We start from the raw sequence: 17,588 nt of genomic DNA on the forward strand, positions 1-17,588 counted from the left end.
TTTATAACTGTCCTAGATGTTGTTTTTCAGCAAAAATTGTTTTTATTTCTTTTCTGGAATTTTTAAGTTTAAATACAATTGCAAACCATAGTTTTAAGCACACACATGCAGAGTGGTTGTAATTCCTAATTTCTAAACTCTCTGTGGTTATTAACAAAATTTTTCATATTTTAAACATTCTACATGTACAGCTAAATTTGTCAAACGAAGCTAAAATCGTTGGTTTTTAACACTGTTTTCACAACATCAAAGCTTTAGAGCTTCATAAAGTTCTTAGTTACCCTAATGCCAACTTCTTCCAGCATTTGTAATATTTTGTCTGATTTTATTTGGGATATACAAAGTAGATCTATTTTTGCACATTCTCTTGTAAAATGGCTTCATTAGTCATAACAAATTTTGAGATTTCAGCATTGATAATCTATTTTTTAACTGTCACTAGTACAATATTTGACTGTTCAATCATCACAACACTACTAAGTTTAGTAATTTTTTAAATTCTGTGTAGCTGTCAAACACTGAATCATTTTGGGACTTTGATGTATCTAAAAATAGTAGGAAGAAGAAAAAGACAATTCTGTGCTGCTTATATGTTTCTTAGGAAATTTTGAATGCTTTGTGCTGTATGTAAACTATTATCTCCTCTGTCAAGACATGAGTACACTTGTCTCCCTTCCAATTTTTAGAGGGTTTTTTAGCAAAGTGATTCCTTAAATAGGGAGTATATGAGAAAATGGTATACGACTTTCAAATTAACGTGCTATACAACATCATGCTTTGTAAAGTAGCTTGGGATACCCTGCTGCAAATAAGATACAACTATTATCTTTAAGCTACACTTTCCCACATGTTTCAGATAGCCTGCAGGTTTTCATTATATTGATTGAGCTTGCCATACAGAAGTACAGCATGCTTGTGCCAAGGTAACCTTACTACATCTGCTCCCCTCAAGACAAACATGATAAATCTCTAAGAATCCTATATGTTGCTTTTGGACAGTTGACTAATCTTATTGTTATGTGATACATATTTGGTTATTAAATCAGCAAAAGAGTGTATTTGCCTATGTATGACCTTAGGTTTTCCATGTTAGAAAAGTATGAAATGTCGAATTAAGCACAAGGCAAAATAGTCATTGCCTGGAGCAGCAATCTGGCAAGAGCAGCAAAATGAATCTTTAGTTCATCTCCTTGTCTTGCACTGGTTACAGAAAGGCTATAAATTGGACAACAATCACTATCACCACAAAGGTATTCAACTGTGGCATCACAGCTACACCTTGAGGTCAGCTGCACCTAACAGAAACAGTCACCATCACCATTGCCATGTAGTACAACTGGAATAAAATAACCAGTGTTGAGAATGTTTTCTGTAGATCTTAATCCTGTTGGGTTATTTTTTCCAGTTTCCCTGAACAATTATCTTTCATGTAGATGATGTCTGACAATATTGTTTTTCTTTCTATGGCATGGCAAAACTAAATTTTCTGAGACTTTTAAACTGCAAGTCAAATATGAATACAAGTTACTTGTTACACCAAACAATGTTAGTTAGAAAATGATTTATCTGGTGAAATACTCTTTTCTTATAGCTTTTTCAAGCACTTTTCCATCTAAACACAAGATGGCAGTACTGCTATTTAAATTGAGTCTGGTTTACTGTTTACATTTGAATTATTGATCTTTTTGACATGTTTCTAAGTGTAACTTCTCTGCATAATGTATTAATTCATAATTTCTAGCAGTGATGTTCTTTTAAGAAGTCATTTATTTTCTTGTTCTATTAACGGGAGGCATTTTTTTAGTGTTTGCTAAAACATTTGAAGGACAGATTTGTTTTACCTCATCAGTCTACTTCATGTAGCTGGCCTTTCACTAATGAGTAGAAAACTAAAAGTGAGGATCGACTATTAGAATGTCTCACCATTAGCCTATATTTCATGTTTCCTGTTGCCTAAATATCTTTTTTGACATTTTTTTCCCCCAAGCTGTTAAAATGGTTAAACACTTACGTCTGAGAAACCAGAAATGACCACTGTGGTCTTCAAAGTGATTAAATGAACCAATCAATGCTGATATTCACACATAAGAAAAAAAGAAAAAATAACTCTATTTGTGTGTATGGTTAAGCTTTTCCTAAGTATCTCAGCTTTTTATAATTTACATGTCTGAAACAGAGAACAAGATATAAGATGAGGAACGCTCATCCTGTAATTCATTGTTTCAGTTGAGGTATCTTGATTTTTCTTCAAGCTGATGCAAGTTAAAGCTGACAGCAGAGAGAAGGGTTCCTCAACACTGTTGCTGTGTTGTGCCACAGTTTTCTGTATGCATAGTTGGACGCTAATCTAAATCAGAAGTTAATCTTGTTGAAAACAGTCCTTGTCAGAGACTTAATTAAGATAAGTTTCAGCCTCATCATTACAAGCCAGGCAGCAGCCAACACAAGGATGAGGGTAGGAAGTATGTATGTAGCTGCAGAGCTCTTTTCAGTTTCATCTTGCAATAGATAATGTTGAAATGCCTAGCATTGTGGTCTGAGTTAAATTTGACCAGGATTTGCTTTGTAACCGTGACACATGAAGGAAATGAGAAGATTACTTCTGGAGTCATTCTCAAATTTTTGTTATATGTGACAGGAATAAAACTGCTCAACCATTCAGTTAACTAGACTTTGCAATATTAATAAGTGTAATTGATGATACACTGAAGTACTTTCATTATTGAAGGAGTGGAAGTAACTTTAAATCATACACTCTTTTTTAGGATATGTATAAAGCAATGATTTTTGTTTAAACAGATATCTAGAATGAGTGAACCCCACTTTAAAGTGAGAGGAGCAACAAGATTCAATCCTGCCTTTATGACTGTTATCTATTACATAGTACTCCTTAATCTGAGAATATTCTCAACATCTGTTTTAGGTAAAGAAGTGTTTCCCTTATAAGATAGTGAAGAACTAAAGAATGAATCAAAATTCTGGCACGTGGCTAAGAAATAAATTCAAATTCTAGTGCTGATCTAGTAGTTAAGCTACATCCATTTTTTTCATTCTTCAGTAGTTATTGGAATAAAAATGAAAGAGGGATGTATGGGTACAAGACTACTAGTGAGTCTATTCTAGCAGTGTGTTACTTTGATGCATGCTCTATTTCCTCACAGTTATATCAGAATTTGATTCTTTTTGAGTGTTAGAAGAGTTTGTATGCTGCTGATTTTAAAATTCTTCGTAACTTCGTTCTTCAAAGATCGTTGATTGCTTCTCAGATTAGTAGCTTATTTTACACATGTATGTTAACATTTTAGAGTAATTAATATTTCATCTGTTCTCTATTTTAAGTATCTCAGGTTTGATCAGGAAGTAGGACAGAAGAGTAGGTAGTATGTGAACTTTATGAAAGTTTCAGTGTGCACTCGTGTAGTAGCTTAGAGTCTGCATTATCTCTTTTTACCTGAAGAGATAAACCTTGATTTTGAGCCAAAGCAAAATGTATCCAATATATCGAGTTATTTCAGACGTGTAAGAGGAAATGAAGTTTGGCAAAAGTAATAAAATGCTATATTTGGGGATTACAGTAGCTTCCGTGTTCTCCTTTGCATGCCTCACTTGTGAGAGTGAGGTTCTGCTTTAGCAGAAGTCCTGTTAAGTACTGCAGTTAATGTTATAAACAATGATACATTAAATAATTGGAAAGAGGCAAATGAAGGCCAGCAGAATTGTGTTTATTCTTTTTAAAAAAAAGATATACTTCACTTTTCAGCAAAGATGTCCAGGAAGCTAAGTTTGCCAACTGAGTTAAAGCCTGATTTAGGTAAGTTTACATAGTTGATTTTATATTTACTCAAATTGTTTTACAGAATGTGAATATATTTAAGTAAGAATCCTTGATTGTGTAAACTATTGTGACTGAGTTGCTTTATTTGAACTGTAGAACTTAAATTTTAACTCCACTTTTTGGAGGGCTCCATGACACTAAATGTCATTGCTGTCATTGTAAAGTAAGCCTGCAAATTTTGTACATGGCTTATCACATTTTTGTGATTTTTTTTTTTAGGCATCTGTCACTTTTACAGTAGTGCTGTGATAGAAAAAGTGTTGAATAAGCAGGTCATTCATAAGGAAAATTGTAAGGAAAATTGCTTGCCGATTTGAAGCCATCCAATACTTTTCTAATTGAATGATACAGTATTTTAAGAATGACAGGATATGCTGGGGTTCAGTAAAAGGTTGAACGTATTTTTACAAATGTTAATGGTGTTAAGACCACTGTCTATAAATGAAAATAGTGCACAACTGTTTGCTGGATTGGATACACAGACTGTTTGCCACTCTGAGAACTTCCTTTTTTTATTTTTTTTTTAAGTTCTCTTTTTACACAATAACAATTTCAGTTATGAAGCTTGTATTACTAAAGATCATGATATTGCATAACTAAAACAGCATACAAATGAACAGACTTATTTTTATTACTTTGTCATCAGAAGTTGACTGCCAGCTTGTATGTCAGATCCAGCTCCCCAGCCTTTTTCTCTGAAGATGATCAGGGACAGCTGTAGGACCTACAGCGGTAGATGCAGCCTGAGTAGGAAAGCTTCCTTCTGCCTGTTATAGCTCCCTCCTGCAGCAAAGTCCCTTCCGCAGCCCAGTAGAATACAGATCAGGATCAGACTGGTAGGTGCAGAAGCATGCATTTGACAATTACCACTATCAGCTAGAGAAGAGTTGATGATATTGGAATATCCTGAAACTTCGGATTTGGACCACCCTGATTACATTACAGCTTGTTTCACTCATAGGAATGTGAAACTGTAAGGAGCTCTCAGAGATCCTTTAATCCACTACTATGGCAAAGATCCAAGTGTCTGACAGTTTAACCTCTCATCTATTCATGGGTCTCCAATAAATAAGTTTCTAGAAAAATACAAGAATACCAGGCAAAGTTTATTTTTTATAGCCAGTTCAAATAAATGTTCTGTTATTCAGACAGTCTTCCTTACTTCCATATTCATTCAGATTTCTTGTCTCTTCCTTGCCACAAGGATCACGGATAACTTGCTCCGTTTCTTTGGTGGACATCTTTATAGCTGTTGGAAGCTATATGACTAATCTTCATTTTTGCAGACCTCTGTAAATTTACACTGACTAAATCTAGGTTGGCTTCTGGTAATTCTTCTGAACACTGAAATTTTCTTCATCTTTCTGAAACTCTTGTAGCCTAGAACTAGAAGGATGGCCCTGTTGACACCAATGAGCACAGAAATTCTGTTTGTCTTTTCAGTGTGTGTTTGTTCTTCCTTACTACCTTTACTGACAGGTTAGGGATGATGTCAGTTTACTGTGAATGTTGTCAGACTTTGCAACTTGAACACACTAAAATATTATTGAATTCATTTAATTTATTCATTTGTTTTTATTTGAGATTCTTCAGTAACAATAAGTAATTAGAAACAGATTTCTGTTTTTAATTGAAGCAGGAAGAAAGTGTTCAGTATTTTCTGTGTGATTTTGCTGTTTTTTCTAATGATACAATGAAATTTTAATTAACTCACTTCTGGAGAATTCATAAAGTATCTTTTACTATCTAATTGTAATGATCTTTGACTGGTTTTGCTTGACTATACCCATGTGTGGCTATCTGTACTGAAATAACTTTTTGTTGTAGTAAAAGTGTTTGGGTTTTTTTTTACTCTTCAGGTCTATAAATAACTTCCTGGGACGATGATACTCTGTTTTTATTTTCATTTAGTAAATTTTCCCCTAGTGCAATAGCTTTTACATAGTGTTCTTTAGTAACTGTCAACTGGATTGTATTTTTTGCTTTTTCGGTCAGTTATGTGACCATATCCATTGGCTCAAAAAGACAGCTGAAATGCCTTTCTCCCAAGTTCAGTATCTTCATCATTTTCTCTCATTTCTTTCCATGACTTCTTGAACCTTGATCACTTTCACTCTTTCATAAGCACTTTCTTTCAAATCACTTTTCTGTTTAAATCTCTGACCTACTCCCTTCCTTCCTGGGTGGCTAAAACAGAATGTATTTATGCTCCAATTCCTAAAATAGAAGTTGACTTCATACTCTAGTCTGCATTATACCATTACTTTTCACTGTTACAACCCAGCTGGTTACTACCATTACGACTAAGTCCTGTCCTTTAGTTTATTTGCTCAGAAGGTCCTCATCTTTCCTCCCTTCTGATGAAGTGGTGTGTAGTGAGCCATCACACCATTGTTCATTCGTCTTCATTTGAAATTATTACATTAACAATCCATAGATTCTTCTGTGACTTCAGAATAAACAAATATGCCTTAATGCAGTTAAAGCTTATATTCCATTATCCTCTCTTGAGCGAGTTGTCCACACTCCAAAATGCCTGTATTGCCTAGCCAGTTAATTTTTTGTTGGTTTTTTTTTTCAATACTTCTGGAATTTGTATACATACTGTTCAAATGCTCAAGTGACTGAAGAAATGTACATGTTATACCTATTGCATTAATTTTATTTTCTGGGGGGAAAGGGGAAGGATCTTACCTGAAATAAGGAATACAGAAAGAAAGTTCACAAATCTTAAGTCAAAAGTGTAGAATTAAAGAAATCACATGTACCCTGAAATTCTAGTAAGCTGCTAGGATATGGGTTAGCTTTTATGTATGCAAAACATTTACAGCTGAGTTGCATTTTTATATTCTGAATGAATCAGTACATTCCAGCTTTTTTTTACCTTAATTTGATTTACAGAGCACTTCAGCTTTTTTTTCCCAAAATATGTATTTTAATTTTAATGACAGCAAAATTTTAATGTTTTACTACATTCAGAGTTATTAAATTTGAAAAAGCAAAAAGCAAGCAAATAGTCAAACCTGAAAGAAGAAGCATCTTAAGACATTGTGGTCATCAGAATAATTATAAAACTCAAGTAATCATTTTCATTTAACTTTTTTTCTAGATATTTGTTTTAAATGAAAGCTTGATGACAGTATCTGAGTGTTGACCTTGTTAATTTTTGATATTTTACATTTTAACTAAATAAAAATAAGCAAGAGAAGAATTTTTCTATCTTTGTTGGAGTGAGAGAAATCTCACCTGAGTTTTTTATTTTATATTTTTTATTCACTGTTTATATTTTTAGATGTCTGTATTTTATCAGTTGAAATGTTGTTTGTATGCTTTTTCAAATGCAAGCTTGATGTTCTTTGTAGAAATTTCTGCAATAATTGGATGAAATTAGTATATTAGTACTCTAAGTATGTGGTTAAATATTGCTTTTTATTAGTCCCGCTTCTGTTATTATGAAATATCACTTGCATCCGTACTCCATGCAAAGATCCAGAACAGTAACTTAGTTTTAGGAAGTCATCATATGACATGCATCAGACTTGTGCTGTTAAAAGCTGCCTTCTGCTAAAATTTTGGAATTATGCATTGAGGAAGTAAAGCATTAATTAGAGAGTGCACAGATAGTTTCAGACATGCTGATATATTAAGTATCTCCACAGGTGAAGGCAGTATACGACTAGAATAGGGCAGCATGATTTGAGGTTTTTTGTTAATACATGAATTCACTCTGTTAAGAGAAACTTATTTGCTAAGCAAATAATAAGATATCCTGAAAAGTTTTAGTGCCATACTGTACTGGATACAAAACAGATTTTTTCAACTTTTCATACTAGTGCCAAGTGGCATTTGGTAGTCTTCAGTATTTCTCTGACTAAAAAATCTGGTGTATGTTAATAGCCTGAGACGTTCTCTGGACAGTTTCCTGAAGTGGGACAATATTGAGAGTCATTACAGATTATCAAGCTGTCTGGATGTCATTGTAGTTCTTAAAAAAGTTATGTCTTCATAAAATCATTAAACTGTGCTTTGTGGAAGCCAATGTTTTTTAACTTGCTCAATGAGGTAATTGGCAGACAGGTATGTAATTCTTTTTTTTTTTTTTAATGAACTCTTATTTAATGATAACTGCTATTTCTACCTTGAGATAAAAAATATATAACAAAACTGAAATTAAATCTCAAATTTTCTTAATTGCTGTATTTATTTTTTCTTTCTAATTAATGCTGATTTATTTTCAGATGTTAAAGACAACTCTTTCAGTCGATCCAGGAGTTCTAGCGTAACTAGCATTGACAAAGAGTCACGTGAGGCAATTTCAGCTCTTCATTTCTGTGAGACATTCACAAGAAAGGCTGATACGTCACCTTCTCCATGCCTGTGGGTTGGTACAACCTTGGGTACAGTGCTTGTCATTGTGCTGAACCTACCCCCAGGAGGAGAGCAAAGACTTCTTCAGCCAGTAATTGTTTCTCCTAGTGGTGAGTACAAAGTAGATGGGCTCAGGTATGCTAAGTATTGTTGTTGTCCATGCTTTTTTTTTAATAAACTTTTTCTCAATTATGGATTAATTAGAAGTTAATACATGCTAGCTACTAAGTTTAATGATCTAGGTTTCTTGGTTTAATACCAGAATTTTAAAGTTGACAAGTTGAAAATATGATCTCAAAAAGTATTAAAATATATGTGTGTTGAGAAAAGCAGACTTTCTAGCTTTCATGTAGTCAACAATGATGATTAAACAGTGGAGGTGTGCATTTTAAGTATTTTTAATTGTGAGATAAGAAGATTTTACTGAATAATGAAAAAAATAAAAACCAGGAGACATACATTTTTGCACTTTAAATATTATTGATGAAATTAGTCATGAAATATTCCTTTGAATTACTGTTATCTTGTTTTGTTTTACTGGTACACAGCAACTGATTTTGTTGTAACTATATATTAACAGTTATTTGAATGATACCTAAACAAAGATAAAAGCTGAATAAAATTCTGGTAGGAATAGGTTTGACTTTCCTACCACCACAGTGTCATTGCAGGGCATGCAGCTCTGCTCTACGTTGAACCCACAGGTGGTATCTTTATGTGAACACTGTGCCACTATTTGATTGAAGTAGTGATGTGAGTAATATCACTAGACCGTGTTTAATATTTTACGTTGCAGACAAGGCAGCAGACTAGACAGTGTGTTAAATTGCCAGATCTGCAGCACGAACCTTACAGAAGGCTGCAATATTTATAATTTCTCACGTATTTAATAAATTTGCATGTTTCTACTCGTGTGTGAATAAATGAGTGAAAGGAGAAATGTATCAGCCTATGACTGGACACACAAAACAGTTGAAAAAGAAAACATTTTCTTTCATTTGGTACTAGAGGGAAGTGGATTCAAGTATAAACTACAGGAAAAAAATAAAACAGGTTGCTAGTTTCTGAACCTGTTTTTGAAGGAAACGTTCTCACCGTTGACTAATGGCATTTATGGTAGATACCGAGTGTACAAAGTATACTGCTTAAGAGAGAATGAAATGACTTGTGCTTGCCACCAAAATTCAATATAAATGTGTGTTCTGCCTTGGTTCTTCTAATAAATATATACATTTCCATTATTGTTAATGGAATGTATGCATATATATGTATTTAAACCTTGAAAACTAATTTATTTAATATATGTGTACATGCTTCACATCCAGACATTTTAAGTCTATTTTGGTAGAGGTAAGTCTAAGTTCTAGTTTAGTTTTCATTCTTCTAGCTTCTTAAATGAGTATTTTTTTAGTCTGAATGACAATTTAGGACTGTTTTAGAAATGCATTCAATTTTTGTTTCCTAGGAACCATCCTGAGGCTAAAAGGGGCAATCTTGAGAATGGCTTTTCTGGATACTGCTGGATCTTTAGTCCCACCTGCACATGAACCCTGGAGAGAACACAATGTTCCTGAAGATAAAGATGAAAAAGATAAATCGAAAAAGCGACGACCTGTCTCAGTGTCCCCCTCATCCTCTCAGGAAATCAGTGAAAATCAGTATGCAGTGATATGTTCTGAAAAGCAAGCAAAAGTTATCTCACTGCCATCCCAGAACTGTATTTATAAGCATAACATAACAGAGACTTCTTTTGTTCTCCGTGGAGATATAGTATCATTGAGTAACAGTATTTGCCTTGCATGTTTCTGTGCCAATGGACATATTATGGCTTTTAGGTAAGACCTGCTTTATAAGTAGTATATATGAATATATACATATGTACGATGAGTCTCCTGCGAGATGAAAATTTCTTTTCCCAAAAAGAATAAGAATAAAATGGGGATTCAGTTCAGTGTTGATGAACCTCTAACATCTGGACCTCAGGATTTTTATTACATATTCCTATTAATTTTGCCTCTAACACATGAACAGGTTTATAATTTGAACTCATTACCATAATTAAGCAAGTAATTCCAGGTACGATATAGGTTCTTGAACTGTTGAAGATGTATTTTGTGGAGCTGCTACAGTCCTATCTGCTTCTCAGTCATGTCTTGAGCTTTGTTTTGTTTTGTAGCTTGCTCACATCTCAAAAGTGAGATTAATTGGTACAAAAAAGTCATAAATATTAAGAGGTTTCATTTATTAATTGAAATGCATGTAAAAGTAATCTTGAAGGTACTGATGTCATCTATGTAATTTTTACCTATCCTTTTTCTTGAGTTTCATTCTGAATGGTAATAGAGGGAAAAAAAGACTGTGGCAAACTTAAGTTAAACTCTTATTATTTTAGTCCTAGGAATATTCCTACTTTAGATGCATGCTGGGCAAATGTGTTGTTGCTGGTAATGTGTTTGTAGAAGAACATGGCTTTTTCTTTCTTACCTGCAGAATTTGCCTCCAAAGTCACATTATCTATTCTTCCTTTTCTTTGTGAGTCTCCTGCTCTTGGACAGTACACAGTCTGTAAAATGCAAGCTTAACGTTTAGAAGTCTCAATATCATTGTGAAGTAGAGTAGAAGACAAAAAACTTATTTTTGCTTGTATGATATTTTTTGTATATCAATCATTAGTTTCAGCTTCAATTTTCCCCTTTACTGCTTTTTTAGTCATAAGAAATAATAATCTTAAGCAAATTGTATCTGCAGTAGAAGCTGCTTAATATCTTGCTGATAATTTGCAGCTAACAAGTGAATTCTATTTTTACAAAAATTTCCCAGGGAGCATTTTTTAAGAAGGGGTTCATTTAAGGTTCTGTTTATCAAGACATAAGGCATTCAGTCACTTCTTACTTGCATTTGGTGTTTCTTTGAGGGAGAGAAATGTTTGACAGCTTGAGCATTGTTACAGCATGAATGTGTAGCATCTGTTCTTCGGTAGCCTAATGTAGTAAGTTCAGTTATGCACTTCAACAACGTATGCAGAAAACAGAACAAAAAAGATAAGCAGAGCAATGCTTTAAGATGATTTCACTTTAAATGTACAATCAGGCATGAATTCACAAGGATGCTGTTTGAGGTTACTGAATTTTCTTTTCCTTTGGAAGAACTGTCCCTGCATGTTTCCCTGGGTTCTTGAGGACAACACTTTTAGACTCTAGTTTTAGTCAAGAAAATCGTCACTTGAAAGAAGGGACAATTGTTTATGAAGAGGAAAAAATAGATATTTATTAAAGTATTTCATTAGTGATTACTGAATAATGCTTTAAGTATACCTGAGATTTATATACTCAGAGTATGGTTTAAATGATGCTTTCAAATGCAGCTGTGATGCAGATGTCTAAGATTCTTTTGAGATTTTGCCTGTTTATGTTTGAAGATTATCTAGTTGTATTAAATGATACCTTGTTTATACTGTATTTCTGTGATGATGAGGAAAGAAATAATGCGACATCCTGTTACATTTAATTCTTTTTAATGTCTTTTTCTTAAGTTTGCCAAGCTTACGGCCATTGTTGGATGTGTATTACCTGCCACTCACTAATATGCGAATAGCCAGAACATTCTGCTTCACCAATAATGGACAAGCACTCTATCTTGTCTCACCAACTGAAATACAGAGGCTCACCTACAGTCAAGAAACATGTGAAAATCTTCAGGTAAGGAAAAAAAAACAAATTTGTTGTCTTTGAATGTAGCTGTCCTCCAAGTAGTTCAGTTTTAAGTTTACAATGCCTATAAATAATTAAATTTGTCATAAACTAAGTGCTTCAACTTTTATGCTCTTATTTTTCTCACTGCCAAGACTTATTCAGGGTGAATCATTTCCCCCACTCTTATGTTGTACTGTTACCCGTCCTCTTGTATTTGAAATGTGTCTAACTTAATTTCCTTTTTAGTCTGCATGAAATATCTTTGTTTAATATGTACAGTTAATAGAACTCTTGTTCAAATAATTCTGGTGGAGATGCACACACGTAATCTGGGAATACTAAGTCAAGGTACAGGGAAGCTATTACGCTGCCAGGATATTAACAGTTTGAACAGATTATCAGTAGTGCTTCAGCCTGGAAGTTGTATAGAACATGGTTATAGCAGAATTAGTTCACAAGCTCTGCTTTGATGCTACCCATGCATATAATTATTTGTAGATACAGTTTCAACAGAACAAGATCAGGAGTGTTGCCCAAGTTGAGGGGAAAATACACAGCTTTGCTCAAACACATTTCTTTGCAAATATTCTTGAGCTATAAGCTTGCAACTATCAGAACAGATGGTTTGGACAGATTTCCTAATAGGTTTTTATTTTTACTTTCTTAATAGTGTTAGCTACCTCCTACAGAGGCAGATGCACATTAAAGCATACTCATTTTTAAATTCAAATCCATGAAACAAATGTCCAGAGTAACAGAGTATTCCATTGATTTGTATGTGAAGTGACGTGCCTTCTTGTATCTCTTCATTGCAAAGGAAATGTTAGGTGAGCTCTTCACTCCTGTTGAAACACCAGAAGCACCAAACAGGGGGTTCTTCAAAGGCCTCTTTGGAGGAGGGGCACAGTCACTTGACAGAGAAGAACTCTGTAAGTCTTTTGAACTAATTATTAGTCTGTTATTTCCACCCTGAAACGTATTGCCTGTGTTAATAGGACACTCAGTTTGCAAAGAAGAAACTGAATAGGAGAATGTGGAAAAATACTTCAATACTTTCTTATAACTTCGTATGTTGCACAACTTACCAACAAGAGCAGAAAACTTGTTACTGTTTTATCAGACTGCTTTACCTCATTTATTCAGAATTGGATGATAAGGCAATAAATGGGGCAGCCAGTCTTATTTATCCTGTGTATAGTATTGTCAGTAATACTTTTAATGCTGGTAAACTGAAAGAGTCTGGTTCTAGAAAGCACTGTTTTGTATAGTAAGAAAATAGTTTATTGTACTTCAGTTAATTTCCTAGATCCTTTTTCCTTGTTTGACTCATATCTTAGGAATGAAAGAGGGAGCAGCACTTTATGATATTTCATTCAGTTCTCTGTTCATAGGACAACACATTTTACAACAAAAATTTATTGCTTTGTTATTTTCTCATTGCTTTTTGAATACAGATTAAATAAATCTTTTGTTGTGGTTGTACGCAACGTTTTAGTATGTTTAAGGGAAGTGAATGAACTTCTACTTAGTCATATACTTGCCAGATTAAGCATTATACAGTTGTTATGGGTTTACAGAACTGTTCTCTTTTCAGCATGAAATACTGTTATTAAACAAACAAGATTCCTGGTAATCTCTTCTTTTACTAGGTAGATCAAAATAACCTATAAAAATTAGTCTTTAGTTCTTGTGCCTGTATCTTTTATATATATATATCAGTTAGAGGTATTTTCCAATTTAAATGTAATGTTTGTAATGGTATACGTATATTACTTTGACAGGTTGGTCAAGTTATTTGATTAGAGAAACTTATTAGAAGTTATACATCTAATTTGTGTATCTAGGACAGGAAAAACCTACCCACTCATGGTGATAGAAAAGCTCACTTCAAAAGTTAACTTTTTAGATCACTTTGAGTTTCCACCATGTTGTACCGTATTTACACTGACTCTTCTGACCTATTTTTAAGGAGATCTCAAATGGTTTTTATAACTGGCTTAGTGGTTTTCAATAGAAAAATCTGTTTTGGCTTAAACTGTCAGAAGGAAAATACTGAACAGGGAGAAAAGCTGGATGAATTGTGACCTGAAATTGAGTTCAGTGACAACTGAGACATCTGAAAATGTCTTTAAAATATTAATACTTGACATGAGGGTCACTGCAGAATCTGCTTGTCATAAGTGAAATGACTTTAGGTATGTTTCTCAAAAATAAAAATGTTTGTAGTGTTAGTTGAAATGAGCTTTTTTTTTTTTTTAGAATCAGAAACCTGAAATACTGCAGTAAGACTTGTTAAACACTTCATGTTAGAGATTATACTGTTTGGATGCTATTCATTCAGGGTGTTCACCTTACATCACCCTACATGTGTTCAATTCAGCTTGTGAGAGATTGATACCTCCATTAAATGTCTTGACTGAATAAAGGTGACTGATGTCCCATTCAGAGCAAAGGGGGTGTAGTCAGTGCAGTCACTAGAGTGATAGCTGTTCAGCTAAGTAATTATGTGCTTGCTTTTGCATGATCTGATCTTTTCATGATGTATGTTACTTTTTTTTTATTAACATGGTCTGTTACAGTAATGGGAGCTGTGATGTCTAATTTTTTGGTGTCTGAATCTAACCTTCCACCAAAGGAAACTTATGCTGGTAGTTGTACTCTCTGACGATACCAGCAAAGCATTTAGAGAACTGACCACAGCTTGTATTAGCAACGTTCTATTTTGCTGAATTCCTAGCACCCTCCTTGTGAAGCAAGCTATGTTGTTTAAAAGCTGCTTTGCCAGTACAATTCTGTTAATGACAGTGATGCCACCGCTTGTGTGAGAGTTTTAATTTCACACTCAAGTTTTGACAAGGTTAAAATTGTATAACGTGCCTGGAAGCTGTGAAATATGCTTTAAAATCTCATTTTGATTAAACAGTAACAGTGATTATTGCTCGTGTACATGTTTATGATGAGGCCCATGCAAAAAGCAGCTTTTTTATAAATTAGTTCCATTAATGTTTATGTAATAATAAGAAACCTTACTTTTCTCTTTTTGCTGCCTTGAAAATGCCTCCAGTTGGAGAATCAGCTTCTGGGAAGGCATCAAGAAGTCTTGCCCAGCATATTCCAGGGCCTGGAGGAATTGAAGGTGTCAAAGGAGCAGCATCTGGTGTAGTTGGGGAATTGGCACGAGCCCGGTTGGCATTGGATGAAAGAGGACAGAAACTAGGAGAACTGGAAGAAAAAACTGCAGCTATGCTTTACAGTGCTGATTCTTTCTCTAAACATGCTCATGAGGTAACTTCACTGCGTGTTAAACTGAGAGCACTACATTGATGGACTGTTATAAGCTTTACTAGTGACTGACTTCTGCTTTAAAGGCATTCTAAAGAAGTCAAAAGGGAAAACGGTATCATTTCTTATCTAGCAGTTGTTTCTCCTAATAAATATTATGGTAAGCAGCTTTGCCTTTTGGCACAGTGGTCTGGAGTGTGCCATCTACATGAGTAGTTTGTAGACTTGCAAAATGGCTGCTTGTTTCCCATTACTTAAAGAATTTGTCACTGAATTAGATAAGTAATTAAAGTGAGACTCCTATGGTTCTTAAGTAAGATCCAGTTGTATGCAAATTCTGTGAATCCAAGTTTGTTTTTTTTCCTCAGTTAGTAAAAAGGATAGCTATTCTCTTGAGTGTGCATGTGAATCCCTTTCCATCCCCCACACTCGTGTGCAACCTTCCTATTCTCCCAAAATTCTTTTTCTGTCAGAGGCCAGAAAAGCAGCAATGATCTTAGAATTAGAAAACGTATCATGCTAAAACACTCACTGTTCAGTAAGGCTGCTTTGTAAGTGTGTAGTTTGTTTGCATTGCTGCACTTTCTGGTGCATAACAGAAATATTAATTAGAAATGTTGTTGTGTTCTTTTTTTCAGATGATGTTGAAGTACAAAGACAAGAAGTGGTACCAATTCTGATGACCCTCATTGATTACATCGTTTAATTTTGTTCTGATGAAAAAGTCTTGGTTTTCATTAATTTTGGCAGGAACATTGAAATTTAAAGGAGTATTCAACATTGGATAATGTTGTTTCCTAGCACAAATCACACACTGTTTTACCTCAGTCATGGCTTTAACTGAGGAGCTTTATGTATAAGAGAAACACAAAGAAAGAAAACATGAGTGTTTCTTCACTGTTGGATTGCTGAGAGTTGGAAAACAGAGCAGGTAATTGGAATATGTGGAAAAGAGGTAAAGGAAGAATGTAGTGTGATGGGCAGGGGCAATTCAGGGTCAATCCTGTGTTAATATCTCATGCCAAAAGTTTTTGTGCTGTTGTACTTGCTGCCAGTGTTATACCCTCCCTGTGAGGAGAGGCAATAAATCAGGGGTCCAAGAGCTGGAATAAAGTTATTTGTCTTGCTGGACAGTAGCTGACTTAGACTTAACCTCTCTAGGACTCTCACTATATTTACCATTATTGTTGGAGAAGAGTGGAAGCTTGCTGTCATTTCATCAGAAAAGCTGGAAGCTTGGAAGATTTCATGTTGAAAATTGTATACATAGTTGACCTGTGCATAGTCTTTTCTTGGACCCCAATCTAGTATTCTTGTATTCACATCATATTCTGTGAAGTGCAAAACAAGAGAATACACAATTTTTGCATTAAAAGAAGTCAAGTGAATATGACTGGAATGTGTCATGCTGGGAGTTTTCATTTGTGTTATGGATGTGCAATGTGAAATGTGGTAACATATTCATTGTGCTAAGAATATTTCAACTTCTGTTTAGTTACGTATTACTTTTTGCCAAAAATAGTTACTGGTTCAGTTTGTGTAACGTTTAGAATTGGCTGTGGGTTCCATTCATGCTGTGAATTTTTATAGAACTTTAACAGAATGTATCTTTACAGCCATTAAATAGCTGGGATAGTTTTGCTTAAAACTTAAGATCTGGATGCCCCTTTAATCCTTTACTATTAAATTGGATAATCTTGTACTCAGGTTTTCAATCATTTTTACACTCCGTGGAGGTGCTGATGCATGAATAACGGCAAGCATCTTATATTTAGGAATTGTCAGAATATTGTTCTGCTTGTAGAGCTATTTTACAAGTACCTAACTCAGCCCCACCAAGTGCTAAAGGTAGCTTGCCTAAGGTTAAGTTTTAATCTCTAAAGCAGTGTTTTCAGTTATGTGGGAAATAATAAATGTCCACTAAAACTTCAGAAATTGGCAAAATAATCATTGAGTTGGGTGAGGTAAATGATTTAGCTGAATGAACTTGTTAGTGGCTCCTGCACTGAAGCCATAACGGTGGGGTTGAGCTGAGGTCTTTGAAAATGTTTGCATTTCAAGAATGAGTTTGGCCTTTGTTTTCCTCAAAAAAGCAGGAGCAGTAACAGTCTGTTTTTATTTTACGATAGAGAATTCTTAGAAGCCAGTAGGTAATTCTGGTAGGTCATTTCTTGCAATATGATCTGAAATCATTTGAGTCTGTTTATCCAAGTACCACTTTCTATGTGTGTCTTTTCACACACATTACAAATATTGCTCAAGCCAAACATGGGCTATAATTTGTATTTTAAAGCTGTGTTTTCACGTATGTAGATTCTTTCAATACATTATAGAAAGATGCCAAATAGTAAAGTTAATGATGGTTCTTAATTCATTTTTTAAATTTGTCACTCATCCCAGCAAGTGGGTTT

The 17,588-nt window shown here is 34.3% G+C and overlaps 1 protein-coding gene across 3 annotated transcripts in view; it reads left to right on the forward strand.

Annotated features, from left to right (window-relative positions):
• STXBP5 (syntaxin binding protein 5) overlaps positions 1-16,970 on the forward strand; it is a 97,597-nt gene extending 80,627 nt beyond the window's left edge. For 2 of the 3 annotated variants that reach the window (XM_065731741.1, XM_065731750.1), the window contains 7 exons: positions 3,761-3,811; positions 8,074-8,313; positions 9,669-10,038; positions 11,736-11,901; positions 12,713-12,824; positions 14,960-15,180; positions 15,816-16,970. In XM_065731741.1, the coding sequence (XP_065587813.1) occupies positions 3,761-3,811; positions 8,074-8,313; positions 9,669-10,038; positions 11,736-11,901; positions 12,713-12,824; positions 14,960-15,180; positions 15,816-15,857 (1,202 nt within the window). In that variant the 3' untranslated portion in view covers positions 15,858-16,970. The remainder of the gene's footprint in view (positions 1-3,760; positions 3,812-8,073; positions 8,314-9,668; positions 10,039-11,735; positions 11,902-12,712; positions 12,825-14,959; positions 15,181-15,815) is intronic. The other variant, XM_065731758.1, reaches the window with a different exon arrangement.
• Positions 16,971-17,588: the final 618 nt, after the last annotated feature.

This window comes from Cyrtonyx montezumae, unplaced genomic scaffold (genome assembly GCF_038088225.1).
Source record: "Cyrtonyx montezumae isolate F1298 unplaced genomic scaffold, pur_monq_1.0 scaffold_0, whole genome shotgun sequence".
Lineage (NCBI taxonomy): Eukaryota > Metazoa > Chordata > Aves > Galliformes > Odontophoridae > Cyrtonyx > Cyrtonyx montezumae.